Source organism: Oncorhynchus keta, chromosome 7 (genome assembly GCF_023373465.1).
Source record: "Oncorhynchus keta strain PuntledgeMale-10-30-2019 chromosome 7, Oket_V2, whole genome shotgun sequence".
Lineage (NCBI taxonomy): Eukaryota > Metazoa > Chordata > Actinopteri > Salmoniformes > Salmonidae > Oncorhynchus > Oncorhynchus keta.
The window spans coordinates 35,951,595-35,973,176 of NC_068427.1; the positions used below are offsets into that span (position 1 = coordinate 35,951,595).

Here is a 21,582-nt window from a genome sequence, read left to right on the forward strand (position 1 = left end):
ACCTGTACCCCCGCACATTGACTCGGTACCGGTACCCCTGTATATAGCCTTTTTATCGTTATTTTATTGTTACTTTTTAAAATAATTTTTTACTTTAGTTAATTTTGTAAATATTTTCTTATCTCTTTCTTAAACTGCATTGTTGGTGAAGGGCTTGTAAGTAACTATTTCACAGTAAGGTTTACACCTGTTGTATTTAACGCATGTGACAAATAAAGTTTGATTTCATAATATTGATGTGGTTTGCTAGTTTTGAAGAAATTCCCCTGACTTTGTGAGATCTGCCCATCGGTGAATTGCGCTGAATATAAAGATGACCTAGAACATGCCCAGAATGTTGTTTGACACTTACATTGTGACAGTGCATAGTGAGCAATCAGGATGGGCGTGGCTTTGAGAAGTGTGCAAAGGCCAGACAGAAGAGATGGACCGACTAACTTACTAACTAGCTAACTAGCTAGTAAATTAGACACAATTGTGATAACTAGCTAACCCCTTTAATCTGGTGTATCTAGCTATTAGTGTTAGCAAGTTAAAAACTAGCAATTATTATTAGCTAACAGTGGATAACTTAACTAGCTAAGCCTAAATGGTATAAATCATGATAATGATTATAGTAGAGTTGTATAGCTAGAGTGTCTATGCTAAATTGTCATAAATTCCTCTTCTCTCCCACATATTCTCATAAGGTCTCAGACTCCAGGATTGGAAAATAAATTCTTAACCAGAAAGAAACAGATGACAACACAGAAGGGGACCATGAGACCCTATGCAGTGTATGATATACCATTTTGTAGTGCTGAGTCTCTACTTTTATACAATGTAAAAAAACAAAACCCAATTTCACATTTTTCCACATAAGACCAAATTCAGGTGGTGAGTCACATATTGTATTTTAAACAGTTAATCTGTTGTCCATTTCTATTCTGACTTGTAATGTTAAGAAGTGGAGAAAAAGACATGCCCTGTTTATCTGAATTAGTTAGGCTACCATACCAATGATAGGCTACACATTTTTTTAAAGATCGCTTATATATTGCATGTTTGAGGAGATTATATTATGTTATACATGTTTGCAACTCATTAATAAATGAGTTAAACATATCTATTCAACAGTTATACATGTTGGTAACTCAATTGTTAATGGTCAGTGTATTGCCACTTTAAAATAAGGTAGCATTTTAGTAGCTATAAATGTTTATAACTCAGTTATATAAATGTTCATAGGTCTGTCACTTTAAAACAAGGTATACTTTTAGCAGTTATAAATGTTGGTAACTCAGCTATAAATATTTATAGGTCTGTGACTTTAAAATAAGGCATCCTTTTAGCAGTTATACATGTGGGTAAATCATGTATAGATGATTTTAGAGTTCACTCGGAGCTTAGACTTACTTATACGCCAGTGGAAGAGGCAGAGGGGAGGACAGCTCATAATAATGGCTGGAACGGAGCAAATGGAATGGCATCAAACACTTGAAACCATGTGTTTGATGTATTTGAAACCATTCCCCTGATTCTGCTCCAGCCATTACCACGAGCCTGTCCTTCCCAATTAAGGTGCCACCAACCCCATGTGTTATACGCAGTATTGGGTACCTCATCACTACATTCATGAGAAGATTCAAAACTTTTTTTTAAATGTTCAGTCAATTAGTGGTGGGTATGAAGACCAAAACATTAAACGTTGTGAGAGGATACCTCCTCCACTGTTCCACCAACCAAAGGTATTATGGTTACCATTTAACACCAGAGTGTTCACTATACTTGAACTATCACAGAGAAGTGGTAAGTGTGTTGGAATAATCTGGTAAGGGGGAATGTGTTAGGAATGTACATTTGGCCAGGGAATCAGGGTTTCAAAGGTGGATCAAGACACATCATGAAAACCAACCATTTCTGTTCCTGGGACAGAGTACCAATGCATCACACCCAAAAGTGAGAAAATAACTATTGTTCAACTGTGCTATTGAAAATAAAATAATAGGTAAATATTGGCTCACTCTTTGGAAAACACTGACCAGTTACTGCACTATTTTGAACAATGCAATATAACTGTTTATGAATGGTATATAATGCATTTACAAACAATTAAATAATCATTAATAACATAATTATAACCTCTTTATAAAACCTTTACAAATGTTACCTTATTGAAAAAGTGTTACCTTTTTTATCTAAGGAAAGATAAACCCATCATCCACCTGAAAACACAGTGACTGAGCTGACCGCTAACCTAAACCGTCTCTCAACTAACAACTAACCCGGCTCTGAGCCAACTGCTGACATAACCTGGCTCTGAGCTCAGCATTTCCCAAACTCGGTCCCAGGAACCCCAAGGGGTGCAAGTATTGGTTGTTGCCCTAGTACTACACAGCTGATTAAAATAATTAAAGCTTGATGGTTAAATAAATGAGGAGTTTTTTTTAATCAGCTGTGTAGCGCTACAGCAAAAAACAAAACGTGCACCCAATGGGGTCCCCAGGAAACCCTGCGCTAATATAACCGGCTCTGAGCAAACACCACAGGAGGTCACACAGATGGCCAGGTATGGCCTGCATAGTGATCACTGTGTCACTGGATCCTGTGCCAGCACAAACATGGCTGGTGCTGCTTCACCACAGAGCTACAAAAGGGGCAGGCCAGACTAACAGTGATCTCCCCCATCTGGACTCATTCTAGGCTTTCCTTCTGGGATATGCGTGGCCTTTGTATCTGGGAAGGCCAGCCCTTTAACAAGCATCTCCATTCCCCTACCCAGCCTCCCACGTTAGCTCTCAAGGCCTCCAATTAATGTGAGACCTAATTAAGATGCTGACCCAACACAGAAGCCAGGGCTGTCTCCAGCCTGTAGGAGCTTTAATAAGCATGGTATGGCGTGGATCTCCCCTGCTCCCGTATTAAAACACTAACCCATCCTGCTCTCTAATCACTGTGGGTGTCCTCTGAGTGGGTAAGCAGAGTAACAAGGTTCAAACATTCAAATGGACCAGAAGTTGCAGTAAGAAGAGACGTCACAAAGCATTTTCTTGTAGTGATCTTATAAATTATAACACACCAAGCAATTTTCTGTAGAAGAGAAGAACAATACTTTTTCTTGAAGTGATCTTAAAAGTTATGAAGTTATCCAAGTAGCTTTAAGTGTGTCAGCTTGAATGTGACATAGAACTGTCTAGATCCTGACAGTGTAAACAGTCATAAAAAATGTGCGATACATGAACATGTACATGTTAGTTTGAAGGCATATAATCCCATAGCTCAGGAATCAGGCTCAAATGGGACAGGAATTATTGTTAATCCCTCAAAGCACAATCTTCTGGGGGATTTCAGAAACGGGTACTCCACAAATTTTCTGACATGCCCTTAAATATTAGAAGAAATCTCCTGGGTGTGTGAGTGTCAGAATGTGAATCTAACCCCACACATTGTTATTTCAGAATCCACTCGCGGGGAGGAAAATCCTACATAATAGGATTTGATCTCACCAGATTGTCTAAGCCATTAGGGAGAGTAATGATATGACTGACAATATCTCACCAGACTGCGAATAAACCGAGTGAGATGCATCAAATATTGATTGTGAGAGTCTGTCATTGTTTGTGTGTGTGTGTGTGTGTGTGTGTGTGTGTGTGTGTGTGTGTGTGTGTGTGTGTGTGTGTGTGTGTGTGTGTGTGTGTGTGTGTGTGTGTGTGTGTGTGTGTGTGTGTGTGTGTGTGTGTGTGTGTGCGTGTGTGTGTGCGCGTGTGCGTGCGCGCGCCTGGCATGCAGCTAAACTGGCAAAACACAAAACATGAGTGAAATGTGTAACTTGTCAAAGAGTTGGACTTAAAAGTTTGGAATCCACATCTACAGTAAACTAAACATTCATGGCCTTATTATTATATTATATGCCTTCAATTGCGTTATTGCATCAAATCTAAGCTAACAGGAAGCAGTATATTAAATAGAGTAAGTATGTATTTCTTATGTTATGGGTTCCATAGTTCCCAGAGAATATTTAACTGCTGAGCTGAGGTAGAAGACAATGCAGCCTTTAACTTTGAAAAGTGTTCGCCTGCTTTAGACAGGGCTAAATCATGAACTCCCATTAAAACAAAACGTTTAAGTGAACTGAATAACTGAATGTCATTACCTACATGGAACACTGCACCACTGATAAACAGTGTAATATAAAGTTCAATTAAAATAAAATAAACTCTTGACTACAACTCAATCAGGGTCTTACAAACAGCCATATGAATTGTAATGATAAGAATGAACCAAACAACACCATAAAGCCATAGTAAGTGTAACACAGAGTTCATATTGTAAGCAATTTACCCCTTTTTCTGTGAATATTATACAATTTCATTAGACAAGTATGATTTCAATCAATATGCTAATAGTTGCCTCTAAAAGGATGGTTTGTTCCTTCAAGCTACAAAGAAAAGCAGGAAATGATTTGGACTATTCATGGCTCGTCATTTTAGTAACAGGGACATTGTCTCTTATCACAGCCTCCCTCGCCCTGGTGGATATTGTTTGTTTGTTTGTTGGAATTGTTGGTAATGAAAAGTTAATCAAGTGAGATAATTGAATGCTGTTGAGAGGTAAAGAGAGGGAGGGGAGAGGGCTTGTGTGACATTGTTTCTCATTACTCTGTGAGTTTAAAATATATATTAAGAATTCTATTGTTTCTAAAAAATAAGTACAATTAAGGGATGGGAAAAAATAATGTAATTTGTATCTCTTACAGCCTGTCTAGGTCAACTAGATGATGAAAGGTATAACTACGAAATGAAAAACTATAAATGCCGTTTGCCTTGTGAAGTTGCTCCTAAGTGAGAGCGGCTCATCATTTAGACATAATGTATAACACCTAACTTCAGGATAGGTGTATTTTTTATGAAATGTGTTTTAAAAGGTGACTGAACATTTAAAAAAAATCTCCAATATGGCTGAGCAGTGCAGATAGACAGACAGACTTCTGGCAGATGGCAAGAGGTCCATATTTCTGTGGATCAAACTGAGATGCACCTGTCAAAACAGTGCAGTTTTGAAGGCAGCAGGCAGTTACACCTTATCACTGTAATATTTTAAGACATCTGGAGTCTTATTATTGCAGTCATATTTCTCTAATGAGAAGCCAGTGAAGATGTTTCCGTAAATGTGACGGGTTCAGGATGACATTGCACATCCAGTGAAGTCTGTGTATGTTTAGAGGTAACTATTAGTACTCTCTGTAAAAGGAGTTGTGCATTCTGTAAAGAATGACTCTCTTGTTTGCCTTGTACAGTATTACATGCCTACTGTACCTTAACTTCATTTAACAATTATTTCCATTACTTCAGAGTCAATAATCATGTGGCTGAATTATCGGCTTCCAAATAGGTCAGATCAGGTTTGCAATGCATAACTGCAATCAGGTCCCCTCTTACCCTGGAGGGGGAAGGAAAGAACTTGTGTGGGTTAACAACTCACGCCCGGTTGTAAATCAAGGGAGAATATCCAGGCTTGCTCTCAAGATTCTCCAAAGGAATGTTCTTTGTTTCAACAGATTTGTACCCACTGAAACTTTAGAACACTAATGTACTTTTGCTATTTTGTGATGTAATTACAAATGTTAAACTTGGAAAGTATACCCAGTACATGTATGAAGTTTCCATACTCTAATGTGCATATAAAATGAACAATGATTAAATGTTTTTTGTTAAGAGAGGGATGTGATTTGAGAAGCTATAGGAGTTAATTCATTTACCTAACTTTGCACAGTGAGTAGTTACTGCCCGGAGTGAGGTCATCGAGCGTGACAGCTTGCAAAAAAACGCCCCTTTTGAGCAAACTGTATAAATTATGTGTTAAGAAATTAACATACCAGACCAGAAAGATGTGAAGCTGTAGCTGCACATTTAAAGAGGTTTGAACTTTGAATCTCAACACGAAATGGCGATGATAAACTCACCTCCCGGACAATCACTGGTACGCTGATTAACTGTCCTACGTAAAGTCTCTTCGAAAGCGAATTTAAGTAGGACCATCCTGTTACTCTGCTCTCAAACCATTGATACGGCTGGCTAGGAAAGTCAACTCTGTAGTTCTGTTCAGGACTACACGACAAGTCACCGGATACCGGACAACTACAAAGAAGGACAATAATAGAAGACTTGTTGGAACCATTTTGGACAATCAGAGCCTTACAAGCATGCCGCGAAAAGGCCCAACCCCCTTTCCAAGGTTGCCCTGTTCACCAAGAGATCCCTGGCGAACCCAGGCATTTCACATACATATATTAATGATTTCTTACTAAAAACAGCGGCGGTTCGTGTGCAAAGTATATGGTAGGTGAGAGTAGTTTCTGAATGTGCCAGTGTTAAGTGTCTCTGTCCCTCTCTCTCTCTCTCCTTCTCCATCTCATCTTTAACAAGCATCAATGTTGTTGTCATTCCACTAGGGCTGTTTTCAGCATATTACATCTCCAGTCAATAACCGGTGCAGAGTATGTATGTTTATCCTGTGTTTCCATTTAATTAGCTAGTACATACATAATTAAACCAATTTGTGTAGTACTGAATCATAAGTAAGGCTCTGGTTTTTGCAGATGCAAGGAGGTTATTACTGTTCAGAATGATGACAAGTTGACTGTTTATAGATGTGATAGGCAAAGACCTTTTCGAGTTTAATTCGAGAGGTGGTAACTGTTTAAAGAAGCGCTCTTGTGGTGCCCCAGATCCTCTGTTCTAGGCCCTCTCCTATTCTCGCTATACACCAAGTCACTTGGCTCTGTCATAACCTCACATGGTCTCTCCTATCATTGCTATGCAGACGACACACAATTAATCTTCTACATTTACATTACATTTACATTTAAGTCATTTAGCAGACGCTCTTATCCAGAGCGACTTACAAATTGGTGCATTCACCTTATGACATCCAGTGGAACAGTCACTTTACAATAGTGCATCTAAATCTTAAAGGGGGGGGGGGTTAGAAGGATTACTTATCCTATCCTAGGTATTCCTTAAAGAGGTGGGGTTTCAGGTGTCTCCGGAAGGTGGTGATTGACTCCGCTGTCCTGGCGTCGTGAGGGAGTTTGTTCCAACATTGGGGGGCCAGAGCAGCGAACAGTTTTGACTGGACTGAGCGGGAACTGTACTTCCTCAGTGGTAGGGAGGCGAGCAGGCCAGAGGTGGATGAACGCAGTGCCCTTGTTTGGGTGTAGGGCCTGATCAGAGCCTGGAGGTACTGAGGTGCCGTTCCCCTCACAGCTCCGTAGGCAAGCACCATGGTCTTGTAGCGGATGCGAGCTTCAACTGGAAGCCAGTGGAAGCCACTTCTCCTTTCCCCCTTCTGATGACCAGGTGGCGAATCGCATCTCTGCATGTCTGGCAGACATATCAGTGTGGATGACGGATCACCACCTCAAGCTGAACCTCGGCAAGACGGAGCTGCTCTTCCTCCCGGGGAAGGACTGCCCGTTCCATGATCTCGCCATCACGGTTGACAACTCCACTGTGTCCTCCTCCCAGAGCGCTAAGAACCTTGGCGTGATCCTGGACAACACCCTGTCGTTCTCAACTAACATCAACGCGGTGGCCCGTTCCTGTAGGTTCATGCTCTACAACATCCGCAGAGTACGACCCTGCCTCACACAGGAAGCGGCGCAGGTCCTAATCTTGTCATCTCCCGTCTGGATTACTGCAACTCGCTGTTGGCTGGGCTCCCTGCCTGTGCCATTAAACCCCTACAACTCATCCAGAACGCCGCAGCCCGTCTGGTGTTCAACCTTCCCAAGTTCTCTCACGTCACCCCGCTCCTCCGCTCTCTCCAATGGCTTCCAGTTGAAGCTCGCATCCGCTACAAGACCATGGTGCTTGCCTACGGAGCTGTGAGGGGAACGGCACCTCAGTACCTCCAGGCTCCGATCAGGCCCTACACCCAAACAAGGTCACTGCGTTCATCCACCTCTGGCCTGCTCGCCTCCCTACCACTGAGGAAGTACAGTTCCCGCTCAGCCCAGTCAAAACTGTTCGCTGCTCTGGCCCCCCAATGGTGGAACAAACTCCCTCACGACGCCAGGACAGCGGAGTCAATCACCACCCTCCGGAGACACCTGAAACCCCACCTCTTTAAGGAATACCTGGGATAGGATAAGTAATCCTTCTCACCCCCCTTAAGATTTAGATGCACTATTGTAAAGTGACTGTTCTACTGGATGTCATAAGGTGAATGCACCAATTTGTAAGTCGCTCTGGATAAGAGCGTCTGCTAAATGACTTAAATGTAAATGTTAAATGATCCTAATGAGTTAATTGTTACATTATTAATTTAATCGGGTAACAATTAAACATAGTTAGGTAATTAAATAAATAACAGTCTTCAGATTGATGTAAAGTCAAGTCACGGCACAGACAGGGGGAGACAGGCCAGGGCAGACATTGAACAGATCGCCAGGTTGAATCCAAGCAGCAGTACAGCAGACAACCAGAGTATGTGTCACACCCACTTGGGAGAAGCCTTTTTCGGGAGGCAGATTCCTTGTAGAAAATCCCTCTGTCCACCATTTTGTTCCTTGTAGAAAAGGAGGTTGTTAGCTAGCTATATCTCTTCAGTTTTGGTGAATGGTCCTTTACGATGTCCAAACAAAGTTGTCCTGTGGCTATTGTATTTTGGAGATTGTGAGGAGTATATCTTCTGATGTGATTGATCAAAGCAACAATATTGTTTCTTCTTGGTAACTTACAATTGAAGGGTCCTGGCTGCATATCAGTTCAAAATAGAGATGAATCCAGGGGGTACTGTATTGTAATGACCTCTGCACAGATGGAGGGGGCTTTAAAGGCATCTGCATTTGGGTGGGGGAGGCTGTGAAACTCTCCTGCCATTGTTGGGTTCAAGGGCTTTGACACCTCTCTCTTCACACCTCAGTGCTAATTGATCTGATCTGTCCTAGTAAGCTTGGTTGCCTTAACTTAGCATTAAGTCCTTATAAAATAACATATATAATTGTAATTTAATTTGCTGTATAGACCTTGGAAATAAGAATATTTGGTAGTAGGAATCCTTCCAAGTAATTTTGTCCAAAATCAGGTTCTAGGTCTGGAGTTTTATTTGGAGTGAAGTTTGTTGTGGAGGGTAGAATCCTGTATAGTGGTAGTATTAGTAGCAATAGTAGTACTGTAGTAGTGGTAGTAGCAGCAGGGTGGTAGTAGTAGTAGTAGTAGTAGTAGTAGTAGTAGCAGCAGGCTAGTATGACTAGTGGTAGTAGTAGTAGTAGCAGTAGTAGTATTGTCACGCCCTGGTCGAAGTATTTTGTGTTTTTCTTTATGTATTTGGTCAGGCCAGGGTGTGACATGGGTTTTTGTATGTGGTGTGTAGCTTAGTGGGATTGTAGTTTAGTGGGGTGTTCTAGGAGAGTCTATGGCTGTCTGAAGTGGTTCTCAATCAGAGGCAGGTGTTTATCGTTGTCTCTGATTGGGAGCCATATTTAGGCAGCCATATTCTTTGGTTGTATTGTGGGTGATTGTCCTGAGTGTCTTGATGTCCTTAGTCTGTGTTAGTTTGCACCAGTTAAGGCTGTTTTGGTTTTCACTACGTTTATTGTTTTGTAGAGTTTGTGTTTTGGATTCGTGTTACGTTGTGTAAATAAACATGTATCACAATATACGCGCTGCAGTTTGGTCCGACTCTCCTTCACCATTAGAAAACCGTGACAAGTATTTTCAGGCTGCTAGTAGTAGTAGAATAGTAGTATTCTTCACTACTATCATTATCATTATCATTTGGTATTGAGTAGTTAAATGGTGTGTGTAGTTTGCTGTTGTGATATTGTGGTTACAGTGTAGAGTATATTGTATATTAGTACAGTAGCCAGCTTGCTAAATGTTCTCTTCACTGCACCTGTAGACTTCAGGGAATGAAGTTACCTCAGGCTACTTTACAGACTGTACTAAGCAAACATAGCCAGGTGGCTCAGTTGAAAAATGTGATCATGCCCTGTGGTCCTGAGAAGAAGTTCCACCATGCACTGCCCAGAGTGGAGTATGTGATTAAAAATAAACACATTTTCTGAAGGTGAGAGAGAAGGGTTTAGTGCTTTTCCATATGGGCACCTTGGTATTATGTCCTCCTGGGATTTAGCCATGTATATTCATAAGAGGAGTGAAGAGGAGGTAGCAGGAAAAGTTTTGTCATAGACCCAGCTGGTTCTATCTAACTTCTCTTAGTGACCTCAATTCCTCCTCTGTTCGTTCTGCTGCCTCCGAATGAGCCTGCTCTGCTCTCACTGCGATCTATGTGCATAATAGTAGAATAGAACATATGTGTCCCAACCTGAGCTGGACCCAACAGAAGGTCACTGCCACTCCAGTTAAATTAGATGCTTTGTAATATTCCATCCTCTGGAATCACTAAAAAGGCTAGAAAGCAAAAACAATTCCACAGTCAATCCCTGCATGGTGCCAGATATGAGTAATTTGAGGATGAATATGACTGTTAAAACAAGAGCCAGTGCCACTTAAAATGATTGCATTGATTTTTTGTTTGTAAAAAATATTTACAGTCCTTCAAACAACTTCTTAGCAAATGGATTAGGTACATTCTGGTTGACAGAACATTGCACTATTGCATTAAGGCCAATGACAGCCCTGTATCGGTCTATAGGCTATATACAGCAGTTAAACTGCAGACTCAACAAATACAGTATGAAATCACTTTGGGAGTTGATATTCATTCAAAATCAAAAATTTTAAGAGGGTTTTAAAAAATAAACACATGCAGTGCTCTATTACAATGTCAACCACTTTGAGATCGATATTAATGCAATTCCTGTCCTGTCTTTCTCTCAGCCAACACACCAAGCCAATTCATCAGAGCCAACATTACAGTATGCTACCAGAGCAGAACATTGCATTTAACAGAACAGCCAGTGCAATGTCCAGTGGCATCACAGTGAATGGGATGGGGCGTTTAGACAGTTTTCAGCAATTCAAATCTAAAGCCAAGATCATCACCTTGAACTGACACACAGTGCGACTTGTATGTCTTCCAGGTCAAAGTATTGGCAGAACTGGAAAAGCCGACAGCAGCTAACGGGCATCTAGTCAGTGCTGCCCGCTGGGTGGGCTTTGTCAGTATCACAGTAAGCCAGGTGTCTATAGAAGATTGGTGTTTCATGCTGCTTTAGAATGTTGTGAACAACAACAACCTGTATACAACTGACCTGCTGAGTCAGCCAATAACCTGGTCTGTTCCTGACAACATACCTGGGTAATAGGAAGTGACCTTGGCACACTCCGAGGGCAAATTATAAAAGACCAGCTGCAGTACCAAATTGAAACCATACTACGCTAGAAAAGAATACTGGACTTCTGCACTATTATAGCAATAAGACTAGAGCTTGATTTTGCTAAAAGACATACTGCAGTCTAAAAATGGCTATGTTACCACATGCTACACTAAAACCAGTGCTGTTACTCTGGTCCATGGACTGCTAATTGATGTGAATAAGATACAACCAGCTCTTACCTCTACAGTGAACTCCTTCATCGAAGCCATCCTCACAATCTATTGCTCCGTTGCAGAGCTTGTTGAAGTGAATGCACTTCCTGGTCCCTATACACTGTATGTGATTCAGGGGACATCTCTCCACCACATCCCCCGCACCTGGAACAGAGAAGACAGTCACTGTTAGCAAGCTCACAAGCCGTGTATGATATGATGTGTGATACAAGTCTATGTTCATCACCTGATTATAGGTGTTCGATTCTGAGGAACACCCAAGGGTGTTGCTTTAATATGCCTTTGATAATAAACCCATGGTTACAAACCAGCTCACTACAAAATCCTCGGGATGTGAGGTTGAAACGTCGCTATTTAGACGAATGGGTAATAAATTACAACACTATCACTATACCTAATTAATCACATAAGCATTTATTTTTATGACCATTGTGTGTATCCACTGTTTTGAGACATATTCTTTTCATACTCTATAAGCTCTTCCCAAATAACTATTCCCCCACTACGGAAACAAGATTACCATTCACAGCAGCACATCAGAGTGCAATATATAGGAGGCATATTCCTGAGTATGCAAATTCTGTTTACACTAGACAGTATTGTTCTTTATACACGGTAGATGTTCAGTGAGCTACAATGCGAAAGCCATGCTCCTGAACCACACAGTAGAACCTATAACAATGTAATCACACACACGCATGCATCCGCACGCACACATGCACACACCATAAGCACAAAACGCACACACACATGCACAGCGAAAGAGCAGCTGTTTAAGGATTCATGAGGCATATAGGTGACCCTCATCTGCGTGGCAGCAACCCACGACAGCACATAAAACACATCTGCCCCAAACAGCCAGCATTGTAAATGTGTTATATCACACCTAACTACAGTGGTGTCAATTACCATGACGGCAACAATAGCCTTTTAACAAGGAGATTTATTGTTACATGTGACAGGATCTCTTATCGATCCCCAGTGTTCCTCCATGTACCTCTGTAGAAACTCGTATAAAACCAAGAGCACTTGAACCATCCTCGCTGAGGGATTACTTATTCACAGCTTTCAATTACACTTCATAAGGCAGGATGATGCCACAATTAAGGTGGCCATTATTACAAAAGGGTTCTGTCATTCCCAAGAGATTTAAGATTTGTGAGATTTGTGGGAGCAATAGAAGTGAGACCATAATGATTCCCTGTAACAATGCCATGGTCTCTCCTCTCCTCTCAGGCCTGCTTTATTACATTTAATCGAAATTTGATCTTTTTAGGTCTCTTATTACTATGACATATCGCCCCAGCCCCGAGGATATGGTAGATTTAGGAAAAGTCAAATATAAGTGACCTCTACTCTGATAGTTCATATTTCATACATGAGCAAAATGGCAGCCCAATCACCTGGGCTCTTTTCGCACTTTTCCTCTGAGACCTGTGTTAAGAGTCAATCATTTAGGTTACATTTTCTCTATCCGTTTTGGAATGAAGCCTACATTGCACACATAGGATGTAATCTTTGTTCTCGTATAGAGTAGGCTATACAGTATACTAGGAAAGCAGTAGCCTAAATCAGGGGTTCCCAAACTTTTTTACTTACTGACCCACCAATTTCTGTCTTTTGAGTCGAGTAAAAATAATAATAATATATAGAGAGAAAAATGTGCAATTCCACACATCCTGCCACGGAGCTAACATAACATTTTGTCGTTTTAAAGGCAATTTCCTAAAATTCTACGCATTTTGACATGGCTAATCTTGTGTTCTTATGCTCACACATTATAACAAAATCAATGGGGGCCTGGATGTCCAGCTTTTATTTTGTTCATTGTAAATTCTGAAAGACTATAGGCTATTATTGAAAAATATATAGGTCCATTATGTTTTCTATTTAATTTCTATATGGTTTTAATCATTTACGTTAACACTGAAAGTGTTTTTATACATTGAAAATGTATTTCCCCAGAACAAATGTTGGGGGGCAATGTCATCCAGTGACCCAAATGGACCCCTGCCGCGATCCACAGTTTGGGATCCACAGTTCAACCAACATTAGAAAAGAGGTGCATTTTAAGGGAAATAGGTGAAACTCTTTAACAGAATATTCACTAGTAGCCCGAATAAATGCTTTTCAAAGTGAACACCATACAAACAGCAAATGGTAACACTTTACTTGACACCCAGTGTCATAACACAGTCATAACCATGTCAAAATATGTCATAACAGCTGACAACTTGTCATAACCTGTCATAATATGGTCATAACACTGTCATGATCCATATATTTACACCTGTGACATATATTGACATATACTGTGACATATATTGTGTTATTTTATGTCTGGAATGACAAAAAATACATTTGTCATTTACCAGACGATCTTATCCAGAGTGACTTACAGTTAGTGATTTCATCTAAAGATAGCTTGATGGGACAACCACATATCACAGGTATAGTATGTACACTTTTTTCTCAATAAAATAGTTATCAGCAAAGTCAGAGAGTTCCTTAAAAACCTATGCAAATCCAAATGTGATATCCACATAAAAAAAGACCCAGCTGCTTGGTCTACACAGCATGAACATGAATAAAAACCCAATTGAAGGTTAAATTAACACATGCTTGGGTAATATAAACAACCTGTCACATCATGCTGGCTTGCAAAGAGATGTGTAATTCCTACTGAAATCCATGCAGGGTTTGATGTTCATATTTAATCACCCGCAATCTGCATTCAGAATGACTGCCAGGGTTGGAGAGACTAAGCTTTCTAAAGCATCTAATCTGGAACAACAATTTCAGTAACGGGCACAAAAAAATCCAAGCAACATATTGTATTAGTTTGGAAAATGTATGTCATCAATCAATGTACATGCAAAAACATATATATTGAAATAAACAATAATTTAAGTCAACCTTCAATAGAGCATGCTGGGAAATGGGTGTGGTGTTGGTTAAACATGTTATTAATGCCAACACTGGTGTTATTTTACATAATGTTACATGAATGTTAATTCAACTATTGCAAAGTTAATGGTTATGTAGGCCCTTGATTGCCTTAAATTATACATTTTGAATGATAACATATTCGCTCAGGATGTCACTTGGTGAAGTCCATAGGACTGAAAATTGATGAAGGCAACAACCATGTCTCTGTCATTAATTAACAAATGGCACTCCGCAACTCACATGAAAGGCAAAACACTCTTTGGAAAAGGCTTTACATCAATCAGTGTGTTATTTCCAGCGTCTACACAGGTCCACACTCTCAGTGTTAATTTAACACTCTCAGTGTTGATTTAACACAGGATAATTTGCTGTGTAGGAATGTATAGGTCTCTGACAATATCTCCCAATCCTGTGTGCACTGATAAAATGCAATGAGAGAAAATACTGAATATTCAGTGGTTCTGATCAAGCATGCAGGAATACACAGATGGTCTTTCTACAGCTGAGAGATGATGACAATCATACTACATAGCCCAGCACAAAACTACCAACCACATTCTGCTCATTATGGTGCTGTGGGGTCTGTGGAAAAGTTTGCAAAACTAAGACTTCAAGATATCAAACAGTCAGGTACGATAAAGTTTTAGATAATTAAGTATGACACGTCTTCAGTGGGTAGATGTATGCCAAACGCAGGGAGCTGTAGCTCCTGTAACTGGTGTCTTAGTTAACCAGGTAGTGATATGTAAGTCTCTCCAATTACTGTAGATGAGAGTGGCACAACTCCAGCCTCACAATAATTGATTAATAAAATAATCATGTCAAGAGATGAAACAGCCATGCAAACTTAAATATCACTTTATTCAAAACACAAAGGACTATTTACGGATGTTTCTATCAATTACATGAAAAGGAATGTTTGTAGCCTGCTGTAGTGGAGTTTATTTATTTACAGGGCGATAACTGTAGTTAAACATGAGCCTTATCAATAACAGTTCCTTTGCATAACAATAGGCATACTGTTCATAGCATAGCACTGACTTATTAACACCTTTCTAATCAAATCAAATCAGATGTTATTTGTCATACAATAGGTTAAATGCTTACTTACAAGCCCTTAAATAAAAATGCAGTTATTTTTTTTTTTAAATTTTTAATTTACTAAATAAACTAAAGATAAAAAAATATATATATATATAAATTAACAATAAAGAGTCTATATACAGGGAGTACTTGTACCGAGTCAATGTGCAGGGGTACAGGTTAGTCGAGGTGAATAGGATGCTGAGCAAGTTGCCTTACCAGGTGGTAATGCTCTCGATGGTGCTGCTGTAGAACATTTTGAAGATCTGAGGACCCATGCCAAATCTTTTCAGTCTCCTGAGGGTGAATAGCCGTTGTCGTGCCCTCTTCACGACTGTCTTGGTGTGTTTGGACTATGATAGTTTGTTGGTGATGTGGACACCAAGGAAGCTCTCGACCTGCTCTACTACAGCCCTGTCGAGGTGAATGGGGGTGTGCTCGGCCCTCCTTCACTTGTAGTCCACGTTCATCTCACTTGTCTTGATCAAATTGAGGGAGATGTTGTTGTCCTGGCACCACACTGTCAGGTCTCTGACCTCCTCCCTATAGGCTGTCTCATCGATTTCGGTGATCAGGCTTACCACCGTTGTGTCATCGGCAAACTTAATGATGGTGGTGGAGTCGTGCTTCACCACACAGTTGTGGGTGAACAGGGCGTACAGGAGGGGACTAAGCACGCACCCCTGAGGGTCCCCTGTGTTGAGGAGCAGCGTGACAGATGTGTTGTTGCATACCCTTACCACCTGGGGGCGGCACATCAGGAATTCCAGGAACCAGTTGTCGAGGGAGGTGTTTATTCCCAGGGTCCTTAGCTTAGTGATGAGCTTTGAGGGCACTATGGTGTTGAACACTGAGCTGTAGTCATTGAACAGCATTCTTACATAGGTGTTCCTTTTGTCCAGGTGGGAAAGGGAAATGTGGATTGCAATATAGATTGCATCATCTGAGGATCTGTTGGGGCGGTATGCGAAATGGAGTGGGTCTAGGGTTTCCGGGATGATGGTGTTTATGTGAACCATGACCAGTCTTTCAAAGCACTTCATGGCTACAGATGTGACTGCTACGAGTTGGTAGACATTTACCCAGGTTATCTTGTCGCTCTTGGGTGCATAGAAGTTATCTTGTCACTCTTGAAACGTGAATAGAAGTAATTTTACTCATCTGGTAGGCTTGTGTCAATGGTCAGCTCATTTTTTATAAGTATTCAGGTTAGAGTCCCGCTCCTTGAAGGCGGCAGCTCTACCTTTTAGCTCAGTGCTGATGTTGCCTGTAGTGCATGGCTGGTTGGGGTATGTACGTATGGTCACTGTGGGGACAACGTCATCAATGCACGTATTTATGAATCCGGTGACTGATGTGGTATACTCCTCAATGTCATTGGATGAATCCTGGAACATATTCCAGTCTGTGTTAGCAAAACAGTCCAGTAGCTTAGTTATCAGACCGCTTCCGTATTGACCGAGTCACAGGTACTTCCTGCTTTAGTTTTGCTTTTAAGCAGGAATCAGGGGGATAGAATTATTGTCAGATTTGCCAAATGGAGGCCAAGGGAAAGCTTTTTACGCATCTCTGTGTGTGGAGTAAAGGTGGTCTAGAGTTTTTTTCTCTGGTTGCAGGTGTTACATACCGGTCGAAATGAAATAAAACGGATGTACATTTTCCTGCATTAAGTCTCTGGCCACTAGGAGCACCGACTCTTGTTTGCATATGGCCTTATACAGCTCATTGAGTGCGGTCTTAGTGCCAGCATCAGTTTGTGGTGGTAAATAGACAGCTAAGAAAAATATAGATAAAAACTCTCTTGGTAAATAGTGTGGTCTACAGCTTATCATGAGGTACTAAAATTTGATTTTGCGCACCAGCTGTTATTCACAAAAAGACACACACTACCAGTCCTTGTCTTACTGGACGTAGCTGTTCTGTCTTGCCAATGCATGGAAAACCCAGCCAACTGTATATTATCCATGTCGTCGTTCAGCCACAACTTGGTGAAACATAAGCTATTACAGTTTCAATATCCTGTTGGTAGGATAGGCTTGAACGGAGCTCATCCAGTTTATTCTCCAGTGATTGTAGGTTGGCCAATAGGACGGATGGTAGAGGTGGGTTACCCGCGACTTCTCACAAGGCCCGTCTCCTGTATCGCCATCTCCTCTACATGCGAATGACGGGGATTTGGGCCTGGTCTGGTAGCAACAGTTTCTGACTCATTAAATATAAAATCTTCGTCAAGTTCGAGGTGACTAGACGCTTTTCTGATATCCAGAAGCTCCTTTTGGTCAAAATAAGTTACAAATAATGCAAAAAAACACACAAAATAGCACAATTGGTTGCGTGCCGGTGGGTGCGTGATAGAACACAGGAAATGAGGGCTCACCCAGGTTCCAAAGCCATCATGGGTCATATCCCAACCTAATGTTGCTGTGAAGAAAAAACTATTAATATCATTCTCAATAACAGAGGGTGCAGTGAGAGAGAGACTATTGCTGCCCAAGGGGCTGAGGATATCAAATGTTTTCCTATGAACAATGAGCTTACAAGGAGATAAGTGGGTCCACTCTATTCAGTGCAACGGAAATCAGCTTTTTTTTTTTTTGTCCTTTCCATTAACTTAAAATAATATATGCAATGTCATTTGCTGGTGTGAGTCCACTTACTGCCAAAGTAAATCTTCAATCTCCGTTATCCCTATCCACATAGTATTTTAAATTAAAAACCATGGTGATATTTACACTCTTTGGAGGAGAGAATAGTGAGAAATCAGCTGGGACTGGGCTAGCTAATCCATCCATTTAATGTGCAATGAAAAGCCTTCTGGCTAAAATTTCATAAGCTATGTTCATTATAATTATCATTTTAAGTCAGAGCTCCACCACCGGTATGTGGAATGATGAATTCTTGGAAGAGATTTATAGAAAATCAATCAGTAGGGATGCTCATTGAACTCTTCTGTTCTAGATTCGTAACGCTCATGCCTTGTGATTGCATGTGTGCCAATGGATTCCTTTTCCAACCATGTTGATGATTAAGGTCACACATCGCTAGCTCTCCTTAGCGCATAATGTGTATTCTGCCTCTGACTTTGGAAATAAAAACGAATAGAAAAAAATGTTAGACCTGTAGGTGCTAAGAACCAAATCCTAACTTGAGACTGACCCAGTCATGCCAACGTAAGACATACCGCCACACTCTCTTGCGAGCTACTGTTTGCGAATTCAGCAGAGTTGGGCCTGGTATAGCCCTGGAAGGGAGAGCAGCGATGTTGCTGCTTAGTGAGGGCAGTAAGGGGTAATCATCCCTCTGGTCAAAGCAGACACCAATGCCTCAGGGCAGTGATCAGGGAAACTGCCCTACAAAGAGTTCAATCTTGTGGATTGGACAGTAAACCAAGGTCCTGACACTGAGTGGTTATAATTAATCCATGGTAGTGAGAGTAGGAGAGTGTCGTGGATGAATTGCAAACCTTACCCTGGCCACATAATCAGCCTCCTCTTCTCCTCTCCACTTCTCTCCTCTACTCTCCTCATGATAATGGACCTACATTCATACAGTTCCTTGACTGTGTCCAGCTTGCTAATAATCACTGAAAGATAAGCAAGACAGAAGGGGAGCATTGAAGATTCCAAAAACAATGAATAGAGGACAATTTTGAGGGTGAGTAAATATATCAAATTTTCAGTGCGGCTGTCCGGCCCTCGTTGCAGACCGAACATGGCCCCCGGGGGAAAATGAGTTTGACATCTCAGATTTATAAGGTCTGTCTGAAAGAGTACTATAATTGCCAGTTAATTTGTTTGAAGAACAGATCTAGGAAAACAATGGTGGGTGTATTTTAGGTTTGGAAAAAAAGACATGTAGCTTCCAACAATACATAAGAAAATATGGCTCCAAGAGTAAGCCTAAAATGAACTCACCACGCTACATGCAATAGCCTCAACAACCTTAAAACTACCCTCTTTTCAAATAACCTTTTCTCCCCCAGTGACCTTCAGGTCGTTGACATTTGAAATGTTGCTTACAGCCAGAAGGAGATTCTGCTCTGTATTTTCCTGCCCTTAGGACAACGGAGGCAAATTGTTCTGATGACATATAAGAGCTGAGGTTCCATTTCATGGTTTCGTGGTCACCCTGTCCTCACTTTGCAGAACCCCTGGATGGTAACTAGGTCTCATTAGTTGGTGTTTGTTTACTTGTTCTTTGTGTTTAGTCTCTTTATGAATGGCCCCTTCTTCCCCCACACTGTGCTCTTGGTTTAAGGGCAGGAGACCGCTTAGAGTGTGGGTGGGCCAGTGATTCACTTTAGCTCACTTCTCAGACAAATATCATATTTTGCAATATTTATATGTTATTGTACTATTAAGGTTTGCATCAGGAATAGTCTGTTTGTATTCTTTCTGAGAGGCAGTGGCATTCATGTTGTCCCTGTTAATGTATCTTTAAATGTCAACCAGATTAGCTGCAAGCCTTTCGGTCCATATGTCATCTCGAGTCTCCTCAACATTAATATACATTTAGATGTTGTTTTTTTTCTTCCCAGTGGACATCAACAAACATCTACGATTAATAATAACTATATAACTAACTAGTTGGAGCATAGTTCCACTATCCAAATAAAGTGTGACCCAAAACTGAGACGTGTGCATTGATCACAAATCCAATGTAAATCACATAGAGAATTTAGATATGCACATTTGTGAGAGAGAGAGCAGAGTAATGTCATCAAAATGCAATGAAATGGAGGCTATCACTTCAATAAACTTGCGAGTATTAATACATCAAATTCAAAACCACTTACTGTACTATAAAATTCCCATACATCAGCCTCAAGCGGTGATGACTGGCGCTGGGGCCAATTCACAACAACTTACATTTAGAAAAAAAACACAAAACACAGCAGCACAGCAATCACAAAAAAAGTCAAATTAATTTAAGGGAAGAAATAGTAACATAATTTGTGTTAAGGGAGGAATCTAGATGAAAACGCACAAATCGAATTGTTTAGAGGGAGGGTGGGCGGGGGAGACTTCAAATGAATAATATGGTACATTATTTAACGAAAAGGCTACAACCAATCTAGTCTACAAACTATTTGTTTGGAATACATTGTGCAGTATTTTTTCATGTCTCCTGGCCAATCATAGAGGGAAAACATTTACAGATTGTGCATTCTATCAATAATCTGTCAATCAATACATTTGGCACAATCATGTACCGTTGTAGTGCCATTCACATAAATGTAATTAATTGCCGTTCTTTTAGAAGGCATTGTATGTTGCAGCATTGTGTGGGGTATACATATTACCATAAACATTAGGTGCAGTAAACTACAGTTGAACTCAATAACAGCTGGCTATAATCCAGCTTCCTGGAAGATAATTATATGATTATAACCAGTGTTTTTATGTTGCCTATAATAATTGGTTTGGCAATAGCACTATTTCATAATATAACTGTGTTTACACTACTGAAAAACAAACCAGAATAGGAATTATTGATTTATGGTCATTACAATACATTATACAGTTTATTCTGAAGTACAGAGGCTCAAAATGCATTTATCCATGTTGTATTACTAAATAGAATATTTTTACAGGGAATCAATTCATTCTCTTGGTGACTTTTGGTGGCATAGCCCTTATGTGTTGTCTGTGTTTGTACTGACTCAAAGCACACCGGAAGGCCGAATTCGCCCCCATTCACATCGACGGGGCTGTAGTGGAGTGTGTCGAGTTTCAAGTTCCTTGGTGTCCACATCACCAGCAAACTATCATGGTCAAAACACACCAAGAAGGTTGTGAAGAGGGCACGACAACGCCTTTTCCCCCTCAGGAGACTGAACAGATTTGGCATGTGGCCCCAGATCCTTAAAAAGTTCTACAGCTGCACCATCGAGAGCATCCTGAATGGTTGCATCACCAACTGATATGACAGCTGCTCAGCATTCGACCGTAAGGCTCTTCAGAGGGTAGTGCGTACAGCCCAGTATATCACTGGGGCCAAGCTTCCTGACATCCAAGACCTACTGTATATACTAGGTAGAGTCAGAGGAAGGCC

At 40.7% G+C, this 21,582-nt stretch overlaps 1 protein-coding gene across 1 annotated transcript in view; it reads right to left on the reverse strand.

The window, feature by feature from the left end:
- LOC118385852 (low-density lipoprotein receptor-related protein 1B-like) overlaps window positions 1-21,582 on the reverse strand; it is a 359,442-nt gene that overhangs the window by 314,652 nt on the left and 23,208 nt on the right. The window contains exon 3 of the mRNA XM_052521799.1: window positions 11,503-11,640. Within this exon, the coding sequence (XP_052377759.1) occupies window positions 11,503-11,640 (138 nt within the window). The remainder of the gene's footprint in view (window positions 1-11,502; window positions 11,641-21,582) is intronic.